The sequence below is a fragment of the Phalacrocorax carbo genome, chromosome 10, assembly GCF_963921805.1.
Source record: "Phalacrocorax carbo chromosome 10, bPhaCar2.1, whole genome shotgun sequence".
NCBI lineage: Eukaryota > Metazoa > Chordata > Aves > Suliformes > Phalacrocoracidae > Phalacrocorax > Phalacrocorax carbo.
In genome coordinates, this window is record NC_087522.1 from 24,322,112 (window position 1) to 24,347,642 (window position 25,531).

At 50.2% G+C, this 25,531-nt stretch overlaps 1 protein-coding gene across 1 annotated transcript; it reads right to left on the reverse strand.

Moving 5' to 3' along the window:
- Positions 1–5,074: 5,074 nt before the first annotated feature.
- On the reverse strand, positions 5,075–24,990 carry SPINT1 (serine peptidase inhibitor, Kunitz type 1). The gene is made up of 10 exons (XM_064462532.1): positions 24,523–24,990; positions 15,652–15,803; positions 14,000–14,138; positions 12,700–12,870; positions 11,966–11,992; positions 10,871–10,996; positions 9,938–9,988; positions 8,955–9,125; positions 8,206–8,262; positions 5,075–7,062 (listed from the first exon to the last, which is right to left on the reverse strand). The coding sequence occupies exons 1-10, from the start codon at positions 24,950–24,952 to the stop codon at positions 6,866–6,868; spliced, it is 1,521 nt and encodes a 506-aa protein (XP_064318602.1). The 5' UTR covers positions 24,953–24,990; the 3' UTR covers positions 5,075–6,865.
- Positions 24,991–25,531: the final 541 nt, after the last annotated feature.

Sequence of the window (25,531 nt, forward strand, 5' to 3'; positions counted from 1 at the left end):
GGGGCCTACTGGTGACAAAATACTGAAGAAAAAAATAGCTATTTTCTTCATACTTGGCCTTCCTTCTGGACCTCACCCTGCCCCGGGGTTGGTCAACACTGGAAGTTTCCCCAGTACACAGTGCTTTTAGTATTCAAATGGCAGTGTCTGGTTACACGGACTATTTCCGAGCAGAGTCCTTCAGATGCTTACTCGTTTTCGTGATGGCTAGATATTTGCACAGGTTTTACAGCCTTGTGTGCTTAAGACAGTAATGTGACAGGAATGCAACAGAAAAAGAAGATAAAGCCCTGCTGGCTGAGAATGTGCATATACAAGATGATGAGAAGAATTATATTGGGCACACGCATTGTGCTAGCTTTTCCCTTTATCTATGGGGTTGTGATCTGAGCAGATTCTGTCTTATCGGTCCCTTAGCAGCTGAACCAGGAGGTAAGTGAAAGGAGTGGAAACTGCATGGCTGAGCAGCAGAGGCATGGTGGAAGGATCAGTTACCAGAAGGCATGGCAGGCAAGAGGCACGTCCTGCGCAAATCTGGTTTGCATTTAAAACAGATTAGCCCAGGATTTGGGGTAAAGGGGAAAAGGCTTCCCCCTCTCCCAGAGCTCTAGGGTGAGAGGAGAAGGAAGATTTGTTGACAGTGTGTAGTTCTACAGCATAAGCAGGGATAGTTTCTAAATGCGAGAGAGAAGCAGTTCAAACTGGTTTAACAGAAACTTCATGCACCAAAAACCTCTAGCGAGGACATTAGAATAAGAGCATTGCATCCTCGGCAGCGGCTCCCACCTGCTCAGCTGCGGAGCCACATGGTCCGTGCAACGACCCCACAGCTCCCCAAAACATGTCTTTGTCATCGAGCCTCCTTGAGTGTGTCACAAATGCCCCTTCATCCTCTAATATAGATTTCCAGCTGCCTCCAAGGCAGAGAAAAGGGTTGTGTGGCAAGGACTGGAAGATACAGCTACCAGCTTCCAAATTTGATGACACTCTACAAAAGGATTGTTTTGGCTTGCTTTAGTTTTAATGAAGGCTTTACTGCCTGAAGTCCTCTGATTACAGGAAAAATATCTTGTATTACTTTCAAGATAGAGTATGTGTGTTGGGAGGAGGAGTAGAAGTCAACAAAAAAATCTGAGAAACTGATCCAAATAGATAAAAAACAAGAGGGAGAAGCACCCACATGCATTTTTTTAAATGTCTCACTGGCAAGTTTTTGCTGCTGGACTGGCGACCCCAGGAGCTGGGGCTGGCTCTGCATAACCCATACAAAACCAAGGAGAAGCAGACCCAGGGCAAAAAGGACCCGCAAAAGTCTTGGGATGCCTGAGGTCAATCCTCTGTTCTTCTAAAGGTTGTACCAGCTCTCCCCTGCCTTGCAGGTGGGTTTGAGGCTTCTGGACCAGGGGTAGGAATGGTAATATGGCCCATAACATTACCACAGGTGGGGGGGAAGGGAACAGGACTTCACATCTTGTGGAGCTCGTAGAGGCCCCGAGCGTCTCACGTCGTGGCACCCAGCCCCAGCAGTGCACAATGTCCCTGTTGGTTTGACAATACGGTGTCCAAGGCAACACTGGGTGGAATATTAAGATATTGCTGCCCCCTCTTGTGGACATCTCAAAGGAGCTGGCAAACCACACCGGGCTCTGGCTGACCAATAACCCCATAATGAATAAAAAAAATGCGGCAGTGCAGGCGGCAGCCAGCCGCGGCGGTGGCGGCAGGAGGCAGGCAGCAGGGCTCAGGTGCCGTGGGGGTGCAGCCGAGGGAGGGAAGGGCTCCTGTGATGCTGATGTGAGAGGGACACCGTCTCATTTAAAGGAAGAGTTTCTGGCTGGGGGAGTCCCAGTAGCTCAAATTCCTGGGGCAATGCCTTGCTTCAACCGGTCACAACTATTTTTTCACAATCCCGAAGCGGTTGGCATGTGGGTCAGGTGTGTCAGGGCAGAGACCAAAGACACAGGCACTTTGTCTACATGGAGACTTGTGGAAAATTTCCTCTCTTCTTGCCAGAGCGCCTGGCTGACTCCAGCAGGGCTCCTGGTCTCTGCAGCTCCTGTCAAAAGCTCACTGTCATTTTGTATATCCTCTCATGTAGGCTGGCTCTGGGCAACTTAGCAAAGACAGTAATTAAATGCTGGCTCTGGCCTCCACGAGCTGTTACAAGAAGCGATGGTGAGTTTCAAAACTCCTGACACAGCTGGAGATGAGGATGTCTCAGAAAGGCAACCATTGACTGAGGGCCATGGAAGGTCTGTCACACCTCAGGTGGCACCTTGCCCAGGAAACACTCATTTCCCCGTGACACTAGTCAGCCAAGCTTCCTTGCGAAAAGGTTCCTCCATACCCTTTTACATGCTGCAGAAGAGATCGGATCTGCTATAATCTCTATAGCTGACTGTATTTCTCTATGACTGTAAGCTATTACAGTAACATGCAGTTCTGTGCTTAATGACCAAGGGAGAGCATTTCCAATTTCTCTCTCCATTTCTTCAAGGGGGGAAAAAAAATAGTGTGTCTGGAAAGTTTTTGCAGGCTGTTTCCCACACGGGCACTATTTTAGCAAGCAATGTTGCTTCCTACATTCTGGTCTAGCTGTGGCATTTCATATCTGCACCTGCTCCATTTAGGAGCTCAAAGCACATTATGGTAGGAGCAAGTTTAGTTATTCCTAATGCCTGCAGTAAGGAGAGGAAAAATTACATTCAAGACTTCTCTTTACATTATGCAGAGCTTGCAGACAACCCCATTCCTCCTTCCCCCATCAGTTTTAGGGCTTCGTTTTTAACCTGAATGAACTTCTTGACCTCAAAGCCAAAATAATGTCTTCCTTAAGCAATACGGTTGGCCAGAGAGCTGGAGTAGCTTATCAGAAAGCATCACACCACTATGACTTTTGTGCAGGGGACAATATTCTGGCCTGCCACTGTGGAGCCGTCCCTTGTCATGCCGGGGCAGCTGCTGTGTTTATTTGCAGAGCCGTTGTGCCACAGGGAAGCTGGTGACACCAGCTATTTAGCCGTGAGCTAATGCTTCCTGCACCCAGCCTGGCAGCCACGCAAACCCTGCAAGGTCCCCTCTAGCCTGCTGGGATTAACTCAGCCAAAAGCTCAGGCAAGCCCTCCTTCCCGACATGGAGCAAGGTGGGTCAAAAGCTTTGCTCGTCAGGAAGGTGTGAGAGGCTCAGCTGTCATCCTTGGGCAGCGGCGGAGGCCACCAAGAAGTCAGACCAGGCGCTTGCGAAGAGGCGGCACGTTTCCCCCAGTGGAGCTGCAGAGTGGCCAGCAGCTCGTGGGGACTGGCAGGAGCCTGGCTTCGTAAACTGTGCAAACAACCCCCACAAAAACACTGACCCGGGCAGGGAAGACATTGCCTGCACACACTGCACGGACAAGGGGCCAGCTCCAGATCCCCGGGAGCCTCCTGCGCTACAGAGCGGCTGCGCGGGGGGACGATGGGCTCCGGGGGGGGCCACGCTGGGGAGCGCTGCACCAGGAGGAGCAGCTCTGCCCCAAACCAGCAACAACGTCACATAACTGCTTGTTTCTGGCCACAGCCGGGGGAATAGCAATGATTTGCTCACTGTCAGGCACAGCCAGTGAAACAAGGCAGCTCGGCTGAAAAATGTTTCTTAATCGGCTGACAGCAAGGCAGTCCTCAATTCTGGTTTTTGAGGGAGGGGGATTTTAATTTTGCAGAAAGTTTCAAAATCTGGGCTTCCATTCCCATCTGAAAAACAAACCCATTTAAAAAAGCTGGGATTTCCTGGAGAGCAGAAACCCTTGTTTCTGGCGGGGGTTGAGCCACCCTCCTCCGAGCGGGTGCGAGGGCTGAAGGCGGGTGGGATGCCTGGGGATTGCAGGACCTTTCCCCAGCTGCCCCATGCAGGAGCTGCTGGCGTAGCCTGGGTGACCCCAAATGGTAAGACACGAGGAATGCCAGACACCCAGCGTGCGTGGTTACAGGTGTGGGTCTGGTCCCAGTGCCAGCTGCACACCTGAGCTTCCCTGGGTTGCGTTGCACCAAAATGGTAGCACTCCTCCACTTGCAGCAGAGAGCGCCCGCCGGGTGACAAGCGGGAGCAGGGTCTGGCCCCTTCGCACCCCCTCTGACTGCCCTCGGGCATTTTGGGCAGAAGGAGAAAATGCTTTGCAAGGGGCAAAGCAAAGGGGAGGGCTCCGGCCGCACCTGCAGACTCCCCCAGGGCCATGTCTAATACCTGGAGACACAAAGAGGTGCTTTAAGGGAAAGAGCCTGTAATACATGTAGCCTTCTCTCTTTGGAGACTATCCAGAGAAGCAGGCTTGGTTTCAAACAGCAGTTTCACACCAGGGATTACCTGCTCTGTGCCGGGACTGGTGACCCATCAGCCAAGCCGAGCGTGGCCCAGCAGAGACCTGCTCCTGGGGCAGCTCTTCGGGGGGATGGAGGATAACGTGGACGTAAGTAGCTGGAATCAGCAGGATGGGAGAGCTGGTGTAGAGTGGGGGAAGAGAGGTGGAAAACAGAGCAAACCCCGCAGTCCAGAGCAGAGCACAGGGGGAAAGCCTTCCCACTGTGGAGCAGCATTTGGAGACCAGCGCTGCCAGGTCTGTGATGCAGGGGCAGGTTTGCCTGGTTCCCATACATATCCATTGCTGATTAGCCAAATTTACATTTAGCTAACTTTACATTGCAGTGCCTGAGCGATCACCAGCCTGGAGACACAGCTAACTCCTGTTTGAAGAAGAGTGTCTGCTTTTGGTTTCAGACCCAAACCCCAAACCCGTCTGACTAGCTGGAACCCAGTTTCAGGTTACACCCTGCCTTGCTCTCTGGGTGACTTAGTGGGTGATGATCTCACTCCCAGCACACCTCACACGGTAGTTGCCTCTCCAGGTATCCACACACGTTGCATCCCCCATCCCCACACCCTCCCCAAGCCACGGGACTGCTGCTGCAGCAGCAACACCCGAGTGCCCTCCCCTGAGCTACCACAGTCTGGGCAGATGAAAGGGTGCAAGATAGCAGGCATGGGAATGGTACCTGCCCCCTCTGCAGGCCATTGCTTCTCAGACATCACTCCCACATCAGATAAGACAAACAATTCCTTTATTATCAGAGTGAGCGCACAAAAAAAAAAATAAATCAAGATGTTAGGTTTATTGTATAGGACATGACAGGCTGGGGGAAAAACAAAGAGATGGAAGAAATTATGTGAGACAGATCATGAAAAGCTGTAGAGGAATCTGACCAGCCCCAGGGACACCGAGGCAGATGCCCGTGATGTGAGCGGTCAGATTGGCAACAGGCTGCGGGCCATGGTTTCTTCCCTTCCAGCCCAGGCATCAGCCCAATGAGGCAGCTCTCCTGGGGCTGCAATTGAGAGGAGGACCTCAGCCATGCCCTGAGCTGGACAGAAGGCTTCACCAGAGCCTTCCCGAGCCACTCTGCCCTCAGTCCTGAAGGGGCCCAAGCGTTTGAAGTCTGTACGTAGATTTATGCTTCTTACACACACACGCCTGCACGCACACATGCAAACACACACGCACCGATTTCCTCTCTACTCACAGCAAGTTCTCCAAGAGCAGCAGGCGCTGGAAGTGTGGGGATTGGTGCCAATCTCGCAGCTGACAAAACGTACCAGGCACTTCAGAAATAGTAGCTTCTGCCTCAACAGAAGTCCTCAGCTCCCAGAGGCACGAGCCTGGACAACAGAGATGCAGCAGTACAGATCTGGGAAACACCTCACTGCAAACAGCCTGCGGGGAAGCAGGCAGGACCTTGCCGAAGCGGGGATGTCACAGGCTGCCACGGGGCCAGGGATGAGCTCTGGACCTCCTAGGGACTGGGCTCATCTTGCACTGGGGGTACGGGACAGCAGGAACGAGGGAGTCCAGGGACATTAGCTGGTGGGATCCAGCCCTCTCCTGCGTTCTGGGAGATGCCAGGGACTCGGGTCAGGCTGCGTGCTCGGAGGAGAGCGCAATAAAATCAAAGCTGCAGCAAAGGTCCAACTGCGAGGGGGCTCAGTCCTTCCACCCTCCCCTCAACATCAGCAGGAAAAGCAGGGACATTTCCTTTCACTTCATGTGAGAATAAATAGATATTTTCTCAGTGTGTTTCGCTTCAGACTGAAGACTGGAAAATCAAACAGACCAACTCACTGAGAGAAAATGGTAGACACGTACTGTACATAGGAGGCTGTAATATGACAGCCAGGCAGAAAAAAATCTAGGTGTGCTTTTCTGTTAAAAAGCAAAGCCTAGTGATTAAAGCAGGTATTTCTGTTTCCTTCCATCTCAAAAACAGGAACCACTGGAGAGTGTCACAGAGCCCATGGAACAGGTCTGGACAGTTATGTGAATCTCACAGCCCTAAAGAGGCTCACCATGCTGGGGGGGACTGCTGGGAGGCAGGGCCACCTTGCAGAGGACTAGGGGAAAGGGAGGAAAGTATGAGGTTGGGTGGAAGAACATGGCACTGCAAACAAAAATTTGCTGGCTTTGGTGAGCTTGCACCATTCACCGACATGAATGCTACACAGATCCAGTCCCAGGGTCCTTCAGTAAGTTGTGTGGAGTTGTGCTCCGGGTTTGAGCAGGAAGAAAGATGTAATTCAAGGTTTCACTGGATTGTTTGAGGTTAGAAAGGGATAGACATCAGAGAGCATCAAAATGCTCCCAGATCCTCACTTTCCAGAGCAGCCATTTAGCCAAGACAATCACAAACACTAGTACTGCCAAATCATGGCTAGATCTTGGCCTGATGCTACAAATGTCTTCAAAGAGAAGAGTCCTTCATGCACAGGCCTGTATCTAAAAACAGAACCCTGGAAGTTTTGGGGGGTGCCCCAGTGCTGGGCTGGAGAGAGAGAGGCTGTAGGTCAGACTGGTTTGGTGGCACTGCTGTAAAACAGATGCTCAGTGTCTTCTGTGGTGGAGAGGGTTGAGTTGGTAGCAGTGGTCGGCTGACACTGGCGGCTGTTTTTCTTCCTGTTCTTCAGGAAGAAGTAGCCGATGATCGCCAGGACAACCATGATGCAGATCCCGAGAAGCACAGCAATCACTACCTCAAAGGCACCTGTGGGGGATACAGAAACAGGTTAGAAGGGCTGCTCCATGAGCTCTGATGTGCCTGGGGCAGTCAGGAAGAAGCAAGCACAAAAGCCACTGCAGAAGCTCGCTGGCAAAGACAAGAGGTGGGCAATAGCTGGCTTGATAGCAGGGTGCTCACTGCACAACTGGGCAAAGAAGGCGGCAACCACATGGCATAAGGGTATAGCCAGGGTATAGCCAGCCTGTCTCTCCCAAATTACGGTTCCCATAATTTCCCAGATGCACCACGCCATCTAAAGGCTATTCGGTAACTTCAGCAGGCTTGGCCATTTGACCCATGAATATCAAGCCCTTCTGCAATGTTGGCCTTGCTACATGTGTCAACAGGGAGGCCACCAAGGGGTGGTCGAGAAAGCACCTCCTGGTTGGCATAACACTGTCAATGAGCTGTCGTGGATAGGCTGAATTTGAGAGGAAAGAGCTCGTAGCAGTGCTGTGAGCAGGTGGCCTTCTACAGCCAACCAAACTCCTGCATCATCAGTGGAGACAGTCAAACATGATGCATTTGAGAGCTGGTGTGAATATGAACATAAAATCAATCTCTAGAGTGGAAGAACAGAAGCGTATAATTTCAGTTGTCTACTGAAGAAAGAGGCCTTATAGCTCTGTGGCGAAAGGACACCAACTTAACGTGATATTCTTTTAAGAACTCGTAATTCAGTGGCTTTGGTGTACTTCACAATTGTAGAGAGGGTATGTAGGGTCATCAGATTTCCCCACAGTCTAGCACCTAATGTTAATCACATGCCCCCTTGGGCCTTCTTTCTTGCAGAAGTTAGTGGTCCATATGTGAACTTGGCTCTTAGGAAGAATTTTACTTGCCGTTTTCTGATGCTGAACAGCGGAGAATTCATGCAAGTTGATGAAAAGAAAATCAGTAGCCTCTGATATGAACTACTGAGCCACAGACACAGGAGAAATTGGACCACAGATGCACAGTGCACAGAAGCATCTCTTGCCACTGCAAGCATCCCACAAATCCCACATCGCTCCCTCAGCTTCAAAAAGAGGGTGAAAGAGAAGGTTATTATTTGCAAGGAAAGACAAAATATTTTTCAGGACAGTGTAAAAGCAACAAGCAAGATCTGTAGGAAAAACTGTCACTCACTCAAGATAGCACTCTGGGACTCAAATGATTCCCATCTCCGGCCAATGGCATCTGCTTCTGAATTGGGAGCAGAGAGGGAGGGAAAAAAGTTTACAAAGAAGGTTGGGAGCAATGGATAAGGCACATTTCTGAGGAGCATATTTCCAGTGCTCTGAAATGACTGAATGCATATAACGTCCCTCTTGATAGCCATGGTACTGAGCTCTCGGAGCAGGCTGTGAGGCACGATGTGGCTGAGGGTGGCACTTCAGAGAAGCAGTAACAGATACGGCTTGTTTCAGCTGTTGGCCTCCACAGCAACACGTACAAAACTCTACAGTGTAATTCTTTCCCTCTTGTTTGTTTAAAATTTCTGCCTAATATGTGCCATTGAGGATTTCTTAACTTCTTCCCTCCCACTTGGGAAGAACTGGAGCCAAGCTAGAAAGTTAGATTCTCTTTAGAGAGGCCATACCATATCTCTAGTTAGTGTTGACATCCTCTTCTGTCCCTTTTTCACCATCAGCACCCAAAATGCTTTCCAGCTCTGAGAAATGACAGCCTGCATTGCAGAAAGATGCTGCATACACACACAGTTCCCCTTAAGCCATTGGTCACGCTGAAGAACACTGTAAGGCATGGCCAGGGTTTGAGAGCAGAGCTGCTTTGACTGAAAGCTCCCAAGTCACTGTTTCTTTTGGACTACAGGATTTAATCTGGAGTAACTTTCATAGTTTGATCAGTAAAACTCCAGCCTTCACTATACTTACTTGTGATGCCTGAACATGATTTCATGCACTCTTCCTCTTTTTCAAAGTTGTTGTTGTTGCCGCCACAGCCCCCGTAGGTGAAGGGGTCACATTTCTCAGAGAATGGGTTATAGTACCAGCGGGGGATGCTCTCAGTGCACTGTCCAGTATCAGGCAAGTCCACACAGTGACCTGGCAAAGAAAGGGAGAGGTGCTCTAGCCCAGGCGGTGTGTTCCCAGAGCAACAACATTTTCTGCTTACAACAGAAGAGCACAAGTACCATGGCAGAGGGGATCCACGACCAGAGCAGTGGCTCTCAGGTTCCCACTGCCCAGTTGCCAGCTGCTCAAGTTGGCATTGCCAAGGTGAGCTGTCACCTGCCCATAAACCAGACTAGCAGGGAGGAACAAGGAACATCAGAGTGTGCAGTCATGCTAAACCTTGGGTTCAATCCCCTGCAGAAACCACCTGTCCTCCTTGGGAGGCAGAAGGGAACGTGAAGAGCCTGGACACACAGAAACCACGTTTCGGCTCAGGTCTCTACAAGCAAGCTGCGTTGAAAGCTGACTTTGGATAATCGCTTTTAGCCCAGCGATAGTGCCACTGTCTACAGCCGTACAAACATGGCAATGGCACGTGATCGAGCACAGGCATATGATTACTCGTATTATGCCACGGTTGTGTCCCCCACACTGCTTTGGTTTGCACTATTTCCAGAAAAGGGCTGTAGGGTTTCGTACAGGCCAGGTACTGCACCCATCAGGTAATATGCATGAGACCTGCTTGAGTGGAAAAAGTTTAGGCAGGAGAGTGAAAGCCTCCTATAAACAGCTGTTCTCAAGGTCAGAGAACAGGCCCTTGCTCATTTTTAGCACAGGGACATCCCAGACGCTACACCCGTTTTTGGAATTATACAGGGAAGCAGTTTTACCATGGAACAACGGACTGAAGGAAAAACCAGAAGCTGGTAGATGTCAGCTAGGGTGGTCTGGACGGTACCCACCTTGCTTATGTGTGACATTGATTGCCTGCAGTCTGTTGAACTCAAGAGCATCTGCAAAAGAAACATTTCACGTTAAAGCTTTTCTCACCAGTTGAATACAAAAGAAATGCCTCCGTCCCTGTAGACATGGGCCAACAGGGCTTTCCTGCGCATTGCTTCGCTATCACATGCCAGGGAAAGGGAGACATAATTTGACGTTCTTAAATATCTCAAGCTATGAGAGGAACATGGGAAAAATAAAATGTAATATGAGAAACTATTCCAAATTTCTGTTTCATAAATACAGAGGCAAAACTAAGGAAAACAAAGGCTGCTTTCTTAGGTTTTTCCTCCACCAAGAAGTACGGGGAAACTGCTATCACTCCAGGTTTTAAGAAGTGTGAAAGAGCACTCGTGTAGGGTATAAGAGAGGACAAGAAGGATGGATCACATGCCTGCAACCTAAAAAGGCAAAAAACCACCCACATATAGGAAAGAGATTATGGGAATTCTGTCAGAAGAGGAAGGGAGGAGGGATTAGACTTGGGTGACTCGCCAGTGTGCATTTATATTAGCATAATGAGAGGATGTTACGGGAACTGTGACACAGGACAGACCGGGAGAAATCATGGTTTCATTTCCTTTCTCCCAACTCTAGGAGAGCAGGTACGGTCATTCAGTGAGAAAAATATTGGAAGTGGAGAGGAGGAAAGGCTCTGAAGTCTTACAGACAGGTGCAGAGAGTCGAAGAGTATTTACGAGGCAGGAAACATCTCAGAGGGAAGATCTGCAGAGACACAGGAGATGGCAGAACCTGCAAATATAATACGGCAGAAAGAGGTAATGCAGGGTCAGGAGATAAGAACAGAAGGCACTGAAAAGCCCCTGTAACTTAGATAGCACTTTTCCCTGGGCAGATACTAAGCTGTCTAAGCCAGAATTTGAAGTACTTACATTGTTCACAGTACATCTCGTCCGATCCATCAGCACAGTCGAGAGTTTCATCGCACTCCAGATAAGCATCAATGCAGCAGCCATCCTTGCATCTGAAGAAGGGGGACTGACAGTTCCCATTGCACACTGCATCAGAAACAGTTCAGATCGCTCATTAAAATTCATTCTTTCTCCCTGCCACACAGATGCTTTACGAAGGAAGCTGCTTAAGAGCTGCTGATAGGGCTGGCAAACAAGAAACAAGGCATATTGTTTAAGGTCTATCTTGCTGCCTTGGACTCAAAAAAAAAAAAAAAAGAAAAAAAAAAAAGATTTCCTGTTTATGAATGAAACATTGCTCTGGGAACAGCCATGCTTCCTCTCAAAAAAAGAAGTACACAGAAGGTGGAAGCAAGAATGAGCCACTCAGGAAGAATATGGAGACATTGCCCAAGCATGGGGGATTAAATTAGGAAAGCCAAACTGAACCCTGCACACCAGGCCGTGAGAGCAAACGGAGAAGAGTGGTTATTCTGCTCTGCTCCAGAGATGGTCCCAAATGCTGAGTACTGTGCCCAGTTCTGAGCTCCCTAGCGCACAGGAGACATTGGCATAGTGGAGTGAATTCAGCAGGGACTCAGCAAGGGGCTGAAGCACAAGACCTAGCATGAGGTTACGGAAAAGACAGACTCATTTTGGAGGCGCATAGCAATAGGGTGAGCAGCAACAGACACAAGTGGCAACGAGGGAATCTGATTTGGCGTAAGGGGAAAAAATTATAACGAGGGTCATAAAACACTGGCACAGGTTGTCCAGAGAAAGTGTAAAATCTCTTTCATCAGAGATACCCAAAAACTGGACTGGATGCAGTCCTGAGCAACCCAACGTGACTCAGTGTGGCCCTGCTTTGAGTAGTGGGTTGGACCAAATGACCTCCAGAGGCAATTCCCAACCTGAATTATCCTATGACACGGAAGTGAAAGGCTTAATGAAGAAATTAGTCTCCAGTGCCCCACTTCCCACACTGACTGAGTGCTAACCAAAAGCCACAGGAATGGACGTGAGGCACCGAGCCTGAGCTCACAGCAGGATTACACAGGGGTACAGGAGGCTCACCTGGCTGTTGTCGCCCACCAACAGAACCTGAAGAGACAAGGGGAAAACTAAAATAAATTTACCATCGCATCATTTTGTCAGCTCAAGACCAGCTTTATATTGCCTTCGTATCTCACCTAGGAAGCGCATATTTTCTGGAAGCAAGCACTGTAGGGTTTAGGGAGGGGAAACACAGGTATCCACCACCCAGAGACCCCAGATGAGTAGTACGCATGTGAGACAGGCCTGGAGGAGCACAGGGGAACTTCCCACCACTAGCTAGACTGTGCTCAAACAGGCTTTCTTTTCCAAGGCTTTTGCCTCCTCCTTAAGCTGTGGACCGCGAAGGGCCTGGCAGCGGCTCAGCCCATTTATCTGAGGTGGAGCTAAATCATTCTCAGACCTGGCTAAGAGTGCCAAGGGAGAAGGTTAACTGCATTTTGTGAGTGAAGCACTTCTGGCTCCCCCACAGCACAATGCTAACCCTCTGAATTTAGGTTTCAGATGTGACATGAAGATCTGGTGACGGTTTCTGTAGCCAGAGACACACCAGGGACGCTGACAAGGGGAACTGCGCCCCAGGAGCTGGGTCAGATATGTTGGCAGTGTAAGACTAGGACTCCCTGTCCATAATTACCTGGTCTCTTCAGCTTTCTGGGCTCTAACTAGCTGCCGGCCAAGAAGCTGCAGTACCTGCCCGCAGGGTCATCCCAATCCTATGAGAAAGAGGGGGCTGATTTTTGAAGCAGGCTCACCTCTAACATTCTTGCAGGCGAGTTTACACTCCTCTTCCCGTAAGTAGTTGTTCTTGTTGGGTTTGCAGCCACCAAAAATGAACTCCTCACACTGCTGAAGGTTCGGGTTGTAAAACCAACGTGGAAAAGATCCCCGACACCAACCCACCTTCTTAGGAGTCAGACAATGCTCTATCGAGAAAGTCAACATAAAAGACTCTTAGCTTGCTTTGCTTTCACATATACAAAGGAGAAAATCTTCCAAAGGGAAGTTCATCAACAGTGTGGACATCTGTCTGACAGATTTATAAAATCTTGGGTGGCATGGAGAACCTTCTCCCTACTCCCATGGAGTAGGGAGTCAGGGTATATATTTTCTTATATGAACGTCAGGGTCACAAAATCGAATTAGAAGGTGCCACATCCATAAAACGAAAGGAGCTGCTTCTCCACACAGCACATAGTTAAGCTGTGAAACTCCTTGTTTCAGGATGTTGCTGCTGTGCAAAGATTACATGAGGTCAAAACAGATTCATCCATGGCTATTAAACACAAGGACGCCACCTTCTGCTTAAAAAAAAAAATCTCCCAGCTGCAAATTCCTTGGGGACTAGCCAAACATAGTAGGGATTTACTGATAGCATGTCATGTTCTTGTACTCTTTGCAACTCTGGACACTGTTGGATGCCGTGTACCGGATTTTGGACAGACCATTAGAGTCACCCGACATGGTTGGTCTTATATTTTTATGGTGCCTGTGATGGGAGGAGAAATTCCCCGCTTAGCTACTACTCAGCCATTTGCCCAAGAACCCCTTGCTCCTAATGCACTTGTAATGCTGAACATTTTGATCACTAAACAAGGCCATTAAAGTAAAACATATAAATAAACCCAGGGACACTTTGAATGTCGTGCAGATGGCTCCACCTATCCTGCGGCTTAAGGCAATTAGGGCCTTCACAGCAAAACCATGGCGTCAACAAGACCTTTGAGGTGCTCCTGTCTTATACCCTCAGCTGCACCCTGGGCTTCAGCCACTCTGGCATCACCCCGCAGCGGGCAATGGCATGCAGAGAGGATGGGGTTACTGCGGGTCACTTCTTCTGCAAGAGGATGCAAAAACCCTAACACAGACCACTATGAATGCGGAGACCTTCAGCTACTTGTCAGGTGCAGGCTTTTACTGGGAAAATTTGACATGCAAGTCCAGTCTCTTGACTGTGCTCTTTTCCTATCTACCCCTCTGAGAAGAGCACCAGTAATGCCAGAGTAGCACCCAGGCTGGGGGACTCCAGCTGGACATCCGTGGGCTCAGGCTCACCTTCAGTCTGCTCAGAGTTCAGCACCATGATGGTGATGTTGGCGAAGTCTTGCTGTTGTGCAGTGTCCGTGACAGTAAGCTGGAAGACGTAAGTCCCCATCTGTAGGTTGGAGATTTCTACCTGATCTTCTTCATGCTTCTGAGAATGCGAAAGAAAGGCTTATGCAGAAGAAAATACCTCTAATGAAGGAGTGAGTGAAACCATGCCCATTTTCCTGCATTAGGAAGAAAGAAGCTTGGCTGAAACCCCCCAGCACCCCCAACCCCCCTGGCATGAAAGATGTCTCAGTGCTATACAATCTCCCCAGATCCATGGGCTGGTACCCAGCTGGAACAGCAGAGAGAAAGAATACCACAGGCATAATTAGATATTTCATATTTTGGGACATTATGAAGGCACAAGGGGAATAAAAATCTTTGGAGAGCTGAAATACCTGAAGTTTTTATTTTACTTTTTTAAAAATAAGCCCCACTATGAATCATTTACTTGGTACACAAGGAATAAGTTAGGTGTGTTTAAGAAATATATACTCTCTTATTTTGAATAGGACACGTATATTTAGTTTTAGAGATGGAAACAAGTGCCTCCTTCTTTGCCTGCTGAGAGGTTTCTAAAAGACAGTGAATTATTTTGTCAAAATGGAAAGCTGTGATATTATTGGACAAAATTTTTCCCTATATTTGCTAACAAATTGGACCTCCGTTTCCAAGCTATCTCCCTTTTTCATTAGGTTTCAAGAGAACACAGTGTCGGCATATATCATCTTAATGTAGTTAACGCAGCATAATACTGGAGGACTCTTTTTTTTTTTTTCCTTTTCTTCCCCTGAAAGTTGCTTTGGTTGGGCTTGGGGGAAGGGAAAAGGAAGGAAGCACTTCCAGATATCCACAGTCCCCTCAGCACCCTAGAGCCAGCCACATTTCTGGTCTTCAAAATCGGCTGTAGGCCTGATGCTCTTGTTTGCTAATTCTTCCAAAAGGTGCCATGAGGACTTCATTTGAGCTCCAAGGCTTTCCAGAGCATTTTGCAGAAGTTTAGCAGTAATCATTTGCTCTTCTAAAGCCACAATTCACATTTAACTTCTATAAGATAGGCGGTGTTCACACCCCAGAGATCTTGAAGCCAGTCAGGAGACATGACTTCTGCTCCAGCTCAGATAAAATAGGAGTAACCTATGGTCTAAAGAGAGGCAAAGTTCAGGAAAAGCCCCAGAACAGAAGCAGAGCCTAAGACTGGATTATTCAGAGCCAGAGGTGGAGAAGCACCAAAGTGAAGCAGAGAAAAACTAAAGGCAAGCCCCTCACTTAACTACAGGAGCTTGGGAGCAGAGGCAGGTCTTGCACCGAAGCTGCTGCCCTCATGAGTACCTCCACCCAGGCAGACCAGGTGTTGCTCAGGAAGGCTTGAGATGACATCCTGGTGCAGGGAACCCGAGACATGATGAGGCCAAGAGATGCCACGTCCCAGTAGTGTGCAAGAGAGTGGGGGCAACCATGAGGAGTGCTCCGTAGCTTTTGGGAACAGGCTCATGGGTGGACTGCCTCAAGGAGGGAATGACAAGGTGGCCTCTAGGTCAATGACTGTGGGAGCTCAACCTAGTGCAGACTATAGGTGACACTGAGCAAGCTGCTTGCTTTCTGCAGCTCCCTACCTTCATCTCCACAGAGGGGTCGCCGAGGACCTGCTTCCATTCATAGCTGACTATCCCTCGGTCATCCATGCTCTCTGTGCCTCTCAGCATCACTGACTCCCCTGGCTGTACCCTCATGTCCATGCCAGTGCGGGCTATTGGAGGATGGTCATCTACAGAAGAAAAGCAGAAGAAGGCTTGGGTAAGAGGCTGAAGGGTCCAGTCCTTGTCTCCATAATAGGAAGACAAGGGAGGGGGATTCTTCCAGGCTAAATCAATACAGACTTCAACCACTGAAAGGAAAACACTTTTATACATCTGTGCTTCTTGCAGCCTGAGCAAGCAACAGGTAATCAATACCATTATTACTGCCCTCACTAATTTAGTAACTCCGCAACCCACGCTAGCAGTGCCTTTGAGCCCGTTGACTCTCAGGCCACTCGCTGCCCACAAGAACCATCGTAAGAGGGTGTCCTTGTGGCTACAGTCATTGTGCTTCTGACCATCGGACCACATCCTCGCAGAACAGCACAGAGCAATCTCCACCCTCCACTTAGGGAGATGACCTGATGTGGGCGTTGAAGAATGTGGAACCGACTCTCATCATTCCTACAACCACCTGTAAGCACTATGTTAGCACACTTAACCAGAGCTACACAACGCGGGATTTGGATGGAAAATATCGCTCCTCCACCTCCTCTTCCACCCTACTCTCTGACACGCATGCCTTAAAAAAGGCACACAAATGCCATTCATGAGATCATCATTTTTGTGCCATTCCATGGAGTAGCTTACTAGCAGCCTCCATGATCCACTAAACACTTTTCCAGGCTGTAAGTGTAAGAGATGAAAACTGATCCCTGCCTGTGCCAGCGAGAACAGTCTAAACAATGACACAATTGAGCCCGACCCATAACCCCTTCCGGCCCAAACGCCTCTGATCGCAGGCTTCCTGCGGAGCTCGGCCCATAAAACTCCACCTGGTAGTGCCTGTACCAAGTCCAAGGCTCAATGTTCAAGTTCAGACTCCGTCTTTTGTAATGGCATCGATTGTCATTTATAAGCTAGATATAAATCACTCTACCATTACACTGTTCTATCGACTGTGACTGAAGAAGGGGATTAGTGCCCAAACCCCTTAGAAAATTACTCCATCAGCTAATTACTTGCACTGTTGTAGACGTCTAGCACTGCTGACACTTGCTAGAGCCTACTGAAGGGACCTGCAATATAAGGCGTATATACCAACAAACCTGACATTCAAAACAAGATGCTTTTTGGTTCTTTCATCACTAAATTCAGTAGGACAGAGGGTTTTGCAACATGTACTCCAAATCAGCTACCACAAATCTACCCAGAATCTTCTATTTTCTAGTATCTTTGACCAAACGAAGACATATTCATTCTGTCCTGGTCTTACAAATGCTGCTGCCACCAGAAAGTCAGAGGAGAAACAAACCTCCCTTGTTCACACATTCAAGCATCGTACTCAGCCGGTCTGGCTGCAGAATCGGGAAGGGTATGTGTGCACCAGCCCGCTGCGGTTCCCCCTGCAGCTGACCTCCCCCACCACGGGGCTGACGGGGCTGTAGTTTTACTATACGAGAAGAGGTCGGCCGCTTCCAGCTTGTGCAGCTGCAGGGCTTATGGTTACATTTATTGCACCAGACTGCGTGCTCTCTGCAGTCTGTCACTGCTTCGGGACGTGGTTTAGGAGGCCTGGGGGTGTTGGGCTGACAGTTGGGCTTGATGATCCCAGAGGTCTTCTCCAACCTTAATGATTCTATGGCTTTATCTTTTATTCCAGCTTTTCATGTAGGTATTGGGTGGAAACAATAAGGGATCAAGCTTACATTGTTGAGCTTGATCCAGCCACTAACACAGGCAGAGGATACCCAGCTGGACTGAAAGAGGCCAGGAGGACACCACCTGCATCACAAGCAGGGATCCCACCTGGTGTCCCTTCTGCTTTGGGTGAGGCATACCTCCCTGCTGCTTCTTCCTCAGGGCTGCATCCCACAGTGACAGGTCCCGTCTCAATCAGGCACAATGATTCCTTGCTGAAAGACACCAAGCAGGGCCAAGAGAGCCCGGCACCTCTTGGTTTTGAGCAGGGCCAGCAGAACAAATAAATGGAGTTTTGTTTTATTTTCAAGCAGTCTTGCTGCAAGAATATTCATAGGAGAAAGCAATGACTGGGGCTGGCAACACCTTCCAAACTCAACACGGAAAAACAGCCCCACGACCACCTTACACACAGCACTACAAGCCCTAGAAAGGGAGCACATTCCTGCCAGTGCTCCCAGGCAAACACCGCGACCCTGGCGGCAAGAAGGGCAGCCTGCAGCCTGCCACCCCCCCGCCAGGGCGCGCCCAGCAGGTGGATGCGATTGCACAAGGGAAAGACCAGTTCTTCAGCACCGCTGAGGCTCGTCATTAACTCATGACAACTCTAAATCGTGTTTTTTCTTTGTCATTTTTAAGCACGTACACTTTAAAAAAAAATAAATCGCGGGCCACATATTTCTCCACAGGTCAGCTTAGTTACTCTGGGTTGTGGATTGCACAGTGAAGTAAAACGTTGGTTCTGATTAATGGGTCAGCAACCTTTCTGGATCCCATTTCTGGTTAGCCAAATTCCCCAACCCTCCTCACCTCTTTAGCAGCCGCTCCCACTAGAAAGGAAGGATTTCATTTTCAAGTCTCTCCCTTTTCTCCTTAGGAGGCCGGAAAGCTCAGTGACTTTGGAGTATTTCTGCTACTCTGACTACAGGAAGCCTTCCGTGGCGAGGTGACTGTTCTCCACCCAAGCTTCATAACCAAGGGCTGACTGAGCCAGCACGACCGTCAACAAACTGCTCCTAGAATGGAGATTCTCCATTCAGTTCGTTTTGCTCTGAAAGCCTGCTTGAAAAACAAAAGTAACCTTTGCTATAGTGCTCTTTTGACTATGGAAAGTTCCTGCTGTAAAACTCTGTAATTAACAGGGAGAGTAAAGCTTTATGATGCTGTTTGGTGTCGTGCTCTTTACCGTGGAACACGCACTCCTGGAGTCACATCATTAAGTCCTGGAGTCACATTATTAAGTGAAAACTTCCACTTCCATCTATAAAATTCATCAGAAGGTGAAACATCTTTCCTTTATGATCTTGGAGAACAGCTTGATAGAAAAAAATCCAAAATGCTTAAAAACAAATTTACATGGCTCACGGTGTATTCATGCCTCAGTCCCTGTTTTTTGCTTTTTTTAAAATTTAATCTAGTTTTAAGACTTATGCAGTCAGTGGTTTGTCTGGTTTCACCTCCAGCAATGAGTAAACTTGAACCAAAGCTGACGGGGGGGAACAGGAATCTAAAAGACATTAAATTCCTACAAGGGCTGCAAAAGTAAGCATCTAGGAGGGACGAGAGAGCCCACTAGGGACCACTACCCGAACATGCAGGCACCAGTGAAATCCCACAGCAGAAAGCACTTGCAAGGCTCCCAGGTGGGAGATCTTTCTTGTGGAGCTCAAGTATCAGCCCTTGCCCTCGAGACACAGATTCACAGAAAACCAGATTTCCTCCATTCCAGTGCTCATGCAGATGCACCCTGGGTACTTGAGACTATAAAGCAATGCTTGAAAATACCTCAGAATGATTGGAGGTTGCCACTAGAAAGAGCTGGAAAGCTTTTTCGCGGCCTCTGAGGGGCTCTTACAGCCTCCTGCCATTGCAGGAGCAGCGTACAAATGAGACGAGCGTGGCTTGCACTAGGGACGCTGAGGCACTGCAAAGGGAAGGACCTCACTGGGGACAAAAGCCACTGCTGAAAGCCACTGGGCGGCCCAGTAGCAGAGACAGGAGCAGAAATGAGGCCACCCAAATTCCAGCCCCCATGAGACACGCAACCTCAGAGATTTCAAGCGTCAGAAGCCACCTGAGCCTGCCTGCTGCAAAAGCAGGTGGGCAGAGGTGGGCAGCAGCACAGCTCTCCCTGCAAATGCTAAAGCTCTGCTCTCGCGTTGCTTCCAGGGAAGTCATTCAAAAGCGAACAGCTTTCACTGAGGCTTCATTCAAATCTTGCCCATCGACACTAGAAAACTCTCCCTTGTAACAGGCAAAGGTAATGAAGGATGCTGCTGCTGCCACAGCGTTAATTTGCCTGAGGAGGGGGAGAGGGAGAAGGGAACAAGGCAATGCAACATAGTGCCTGGAGGAAGAGAAATACACGCTCTTTCTGTAGGGATTCATCCTGGCTGGGCAGCAAACAGAGTCATGATAAAGCCATATAGCTTTCCAACAACTCATGCAGACTGAAGCAGCTCTCAGCATGAATTTCTAGACGTTTCTATAGTGGTTTGTAAGTGGTTTGCACACAGCAGGTCAATTTAGCCTCTCTAAAATGGTATGGCATGACTGAACGGACTATATTTTCAGAATAATGCAATCTGCTGCTGCCACCAGGCTCCTTCTATCCTTCCTCAGGGTGTGGAAAAGCAGTCTGATCTGCTTTAGCAGGCAGAGGCAAAGACAGTCCCACACGTCTTGGTGCCATTTCAGTAAAGATCGCATTGTTCCTCCAGTCTCCTTAAATAACTCCAGAGACAAGACCTGAGGTAGCCACAAAACGCGGCACATCAGTAAATCCTGTGTGACAAACAGTAATTTTGCAGCGAGTGGAGTGGAAGCTGCTCATCACCTCCCCTGCGCAGGGAGCTGAACTGGCTGGTCTCTGGGGGCCTTTCCAGTATACGTTAGCCTCTGAATCTGCGGTGTGGGTGCTGAACACGCAATTCCCCCTCTGCCGGCCTCAGCTGGACGCTGGAGGATGAGCAGCTGGCTCAGGGCTCAGCAGCATCAGCCAAGGGCAGAGCAGCGACTGGACCTGCCTCAGCCCCAGCCGGGATCCCAGTACCGCTCATGGCAGCTGCGCTGCGCCCGCACAACGGAGACCAGCACGGCAGCAAACGTTTGAAGGGGGATGAACTTCAAACGCGGGGAGCTCTCCTTTTTGAATGCATTACCAAAGTTTTAACCTGCAAATCCCCCTCCACGGTGAGGCAGGGGCAGGCGCATCCCGAACCCTGCAGCTCCCCAGTGCTTCCCGTCTCCCGCTCTCAACATGGAGCAGGAAAGTGTCACCGAGCGTTTCACAACCACTACAAAAGGTTCAGTTCAAGAAACGGACAAAGGTTCAGGGAGGTTATTTTCCAGTTTCACACCCAGAACTGGTTTGCCTAGACCAGAATAAGCTCAGGGTAGTTACTTAAACACTAGGCTCCATTATTACCAATAAAGTGCATGGTGAGCCTGCCCCTCCCAAATGAGCCAGGCAGAAAACTCGCACCAAAGTTCAGGCTGGGGAATCATTTAAGAGGATAGTGCCATTTAACATTAACATCAGAGACTTTGGGCTGTACGTTAGCTGGAACAGGCATGAGACAGAGCCAAGCCGTTGTCACCAGCTTATAAAGGACTCAGAAGCTCTTGTTCTCCTAATTACAGAAAATATGCTTTGATGATCTGCAGAAGCTAGATTTCAGCTGTATTCTCTGTTGCCTTCACCCACAGGTTTTTCTGAAGTCGTAACACTGTAAGTGCAGCCGCAGTGGGTTAGAGCAAGGGTGCCTCTGTCCCTGTGTTCAGTTGCCAGCAGTCTTGCTGGGGATGCTCGAGCAAGAGCAAGAACAGGGAAAGCATACACAGTGCTTCCCCCATAATACTCTCCAAGCTCTCAGCTACTTCCCTCAGGCTCCAGAAACACTCCAAGATTACATTTCCCTATTCAGCAGCCCCCAGCTGTGCTCTCTCTTTCAAGAGTTATCTAGTCCCATCCTGAACACATCTAAACCTCTTAATTCAACAGGTCTGCTCCCTGTAGCAGCAGTGTAGGTCTTGCAACGTGTGTCTTTTTTGTTTAGTGTCACCCACAGGAATCACTAAATATGTATTTCACTGTTCACAGAAAAAGCATGCTTTTAGTCCTCATAATTGCAGAGGATGTCTCAAGATTGCCACATGGGCATACCCTAAAGGCTCCTAGGACACCTGACAGCAGCACATAAAGGAAAGGGATGGATGATAAAGCATCATACAACTTTCCTGCAGACCTTTAGATCCAGTCTCAGGGGGTTGAAGATAACCTGGGCTCCAGAGCAGCCAGAGAGTTTCACATTTTAACAGCGATACCGCACAACAGCAGGAAAACTAGACAATTTTGTTTCCAGTCCAAAACCTGGGCCAAGGTTTTTTCCCTATAAACATTTGGGAGGAAAACCTGACATGCTGAAAACAGCTTCCTTAACATTTGTTTCACCTGGCCTCTTCAGGCATCCTCAAAAGGTCCAGAAGGAAGAATGCTGTAGCGCTTCCTTATGCTGCCAGGTGGACGTGCTCAGTGCCCAGAGGCTCTTTCATTTGGCCTCCTGCACCTTCGCACCCTTCCCCTCTACCCCTTGGTGGCAGCCAGGCACCCGCCTTCCTGCCTAGACTGGCCCCTTCCTCCTGTGTAGACCCAATTCCGGCATCACAGCTGGAGGGGCTTGGGGTTTAGTTTTGGATTTTTTTGTTCGGATCTGAACCAAAATCAAGATCTGCATTCTTAAGTGCCTCATCAACTGCTGTGGAGAGGAGAACCCACTCGTATGGTCTGATTTAGCCCCTGTTACTGTTGGCTATTTCTCCTGTAAAATAACTCCTTCTCAGCTCTGGATTAATAACTTGTGATAGTCCCTCATCTCTCTTCCTGCCAGCCCTTCAATGTCATTCAAGGTGATTCAGAAAGCTTTTGGTATCAGCCAAAGACAATACCTAGATATTCCAGGAGAGGAGGGAAAAGCGTTTCCCATCGAAGCACAGCATGAACGTTGCAGCCTAATCCAAACACGAAGCAGCGAGCTTCCCAGTGTCTTGTCGCCACAGCTGGAGACCTGCCCAGCACCCGGCACCCTCCGAGAGAGCAAACACAGGGTGTGGAAGGGACTGAGCCCTTCCTACACCCGCAGCGGTATCGTGGCAAAGCCCCGTGTAAGCGAGGAGGGGCATGACCGTCTTGGCAGGCAGAGTACCCCTAGCAGCATTTCTGACATGTTTTTCACTTCTCACTGATAAGCCCTCCTGCGTCCTCCTGCTCCACCACAACCATCCCAGCATCTGTGAAAGCAGCATTAGGGATGGTATGCAAGGCAGCGCCTGCGTATCAGTGGCTGGGATGCTCCAGCTGGGTGCCATGGATTGGCAAACACATCACTGCTGGTGGCCGAGACAGCTCAGTGAATCAGGGACGCTTCCTAGAGACCCACACACGCCCGATGCCAGGCCCTGGGAGCAGCCCAGGAAGGAGGGGGTTGCAGTCTCTTCATATGGGGCACTCATCACAGAGGGGAAGAGACTGAATTTCTCAACAGTGCGTTGTATTTTGATCTAATCTTGTGAAATAAGGATGTACTGGAGATGATGCATTCCCTTCTCCTCCTACAATAAAGCGTGGAGGAGTTCAGACAGCTGCCAGCATGCCAACTCCAGCCCTGGTGATGTGGGCTTCCATGGAAAGGACTTTGAGCCTGGACTGGAGATGCATGACAACTACTGCAACACTGAGATAGAGATTTACCAGAAGGCCCTAAAATGCAGTGGGAAGCAACTAGGAGGGACAGAGGACAGGAGGACCACTTCAGCCACATCACTGCCTAAACCAGTGACATCCAAGGGATGCTCCAGAGGAGGTGTGCCCTACTCCAAAAGCCCTGCACCGCTACTTAGGATGGACAAAAGCGGTCAGCGTGGGGTTTGGTGCCATTTCACACCTCCAGCACCTACAAGGCTCACCGGCTGGCACATCCCAGCAGACGATCAACGACCTATTCAGCTCACGTCATCGAGCACAAGCCCATGCGCCCACCTGGACGCTCCCCTTGTCATCTTCACAGCTCCTTTACTTCCCTGCCACGGGTGGGCTGGGAGGGGGTGTGAGGAGGATTACCCTTTGAGTTATCCCCTAACAGCCCTGCCCAGACATCAACATATAATAAACTGGTTAAGGTTGCCAAAGACCCACGCAGACTAGAGATGTCCCAGCCTTATTAGGCTTCCTCCAAAACATGGCAAAGGAGGCAAAATAAGGAATTGCCATGTTTTCAGTATTTCTTAACACACTGCACTTCTTTGGAGACAGCAGAACATGTGGCAGGCAGCCAGCTCCAGATTAGTTTGTTTTCCACCTGGTTTTCTGGGTCCAGGTGCGATCTTTCAGAGCAGGGAACCAGGGACTGGGGGAGAAAAACCCAAGTCCAAAGGGGGAGTTTTCTAATCAGCCTCCCCCAGCTGCTCCTGCTCCCTTCCCCAGCAGCAAGGACCAGCCCCAGAAAGCAGAGGGATACCAAGACACCTCACCATCCAGGCTGCCGCTCGCAAGATTCAGGCTGTAGCAAAATGAAAGGTAAGTAAGTGGATTTCATCCTGCCTCCAGCCCCTGAGCAATTAAAAGATTAATGGAGCCCTTTAAAACATGGTGATGTGTAGATTTTCAGAGGATTTCACTTTCCAACCTCGAAGGCCGGGGGGGGGGGGGGGGGAAGGAGAAGGAAAACAGTATCTTTTTCTCTATATTGTCAGGTATCAAAAACTGAGCCTGCGTTTGGTAAACACTCGCTGCACCCACTTCAAATAGGTTAAAGAATTATTCCCTCTCCGTTTACTAATAGGTAAACTGAGGCACAGGTCTTAAGTGAGTTTACCAAAGTTAGGGAAAACCTTTGCGGCAGAGGGACATGTAGAAAACCCATCTTTAAAACGGCCTTATCCTGACCATTCGGCAGCACGGCTCACAAATGACGGCCGGAGAGGCTGGCACCAGTGGCCACTGGGGCTCTTCCAGCCCCTCTTTGCACAGATCCGTTCCGGGCACCTTACCACTAGATCCATGATCCTGCATTGCCAAGTAGGAATCGTACACGTCCTTCCTTAAGAAGTTAAGAAAGCCGCTCTTCCTGGCAAACCTGCAGACGAAAGCCTGCTCGTAGAGGCAGTTGAGGAGAAAGCAGCCCTGGATCTGGTCTTCCTCCATGCCCGGGACCTGCTCTACGAGAGCCAGGTTACAAGCGGGGTCCTTGCAGCAGGCTCTCACGCAGTCCCTACTCCGACGGACCGTGGGGGACGACAAGAAGGTGGCTCCATTCTGGACAGAGGCATCCGTATCCAGCACCAAATCCGGCATCCCTGCCGTGAAGTCCCCCAGGCACGCTTCGCCGAAGGGTCTGTCCTCCTGCCCCTCGCCGCCGTCCGCCACCAGCGCGGCGCAGACACAGAGCGCGAACCACGGGGCCGGGCTCCCTCTGGCCATCCCGGCACCCCGATCCTCACCGCCTGGAGACCGTGATCCTCTCCCTAAAGGAGGGGGGAAGATAGATGAAGCGACGAGGGCCGGCGTGCGGGCCGAGCGGGGCCGCGCTCCGGCTGCCCGCTCCCCCTGGGGCGGCCGGTGTGCGTGTGTCCCCCCACCCCGCGACTCAGCCCCCCGACGCAGCCCCCCCACCTGGGCGGTGTCCGGCGAAAGCGCTGCTGGGAGCGGGGCGCCCCCCTCGTTCCCCTGCGCGTCCCCCCCCGCCCCACGGTGCGCCTTCGGCCGCCTCCCGCGGAGACAAAGGCACGGGGAGCGCAGGAAGTGAAACCCAGCCCGGGGGGGCCGCGCGTCCCTGCCCTGCGCGCTGGGCTGCGTGGGAGGGAGGGGAGGGGAGGGGAGGGGAGGGGAGGGGAGGGGAGGGGAGGGGAGCGGGGCTGAGTCACCCCCGCGGCCGGACCCGCAGCGCCTGGGGGGGGGGGCGGGGGCGGGGCGGGGGTGCGGGTGCGGGGGGGGCGCGGGGGGGGCGGGCGCGGGTGCGGGGGGGGCGGGTGCGGGTGCGGGGGGTGCGGGTGCGGGGTG

What these genes read in the sequence shown, in the direction of transcription:
- SPINT1 (XM_064462532.1), bottom strand. Translation starts at nt 24,952, where the DNA reads ATGGCCAGAGGGAGCCCGGCCCCGTGGTTCGCGCTCTGTGTCTGCGCC. An exon ending in ACCCCTCTGTGGAGATGAAG is followed by an intron (nt 14,139 to 15,651) that starts GTAGGGAGCTGC and finishes TCGCATTCTCAG; the next exon opens with AAGCATGAAGAAGATCAGGT. An exon ending in GTCCCAGAGTGCTATCTTGA is followed by an intron (nt 7,063 to 8,205) that starts GTGAGTGACAGT and finishes TATCCCCCACAG; the next exon opens with GTGCCTTTGAGGTAGTGATT.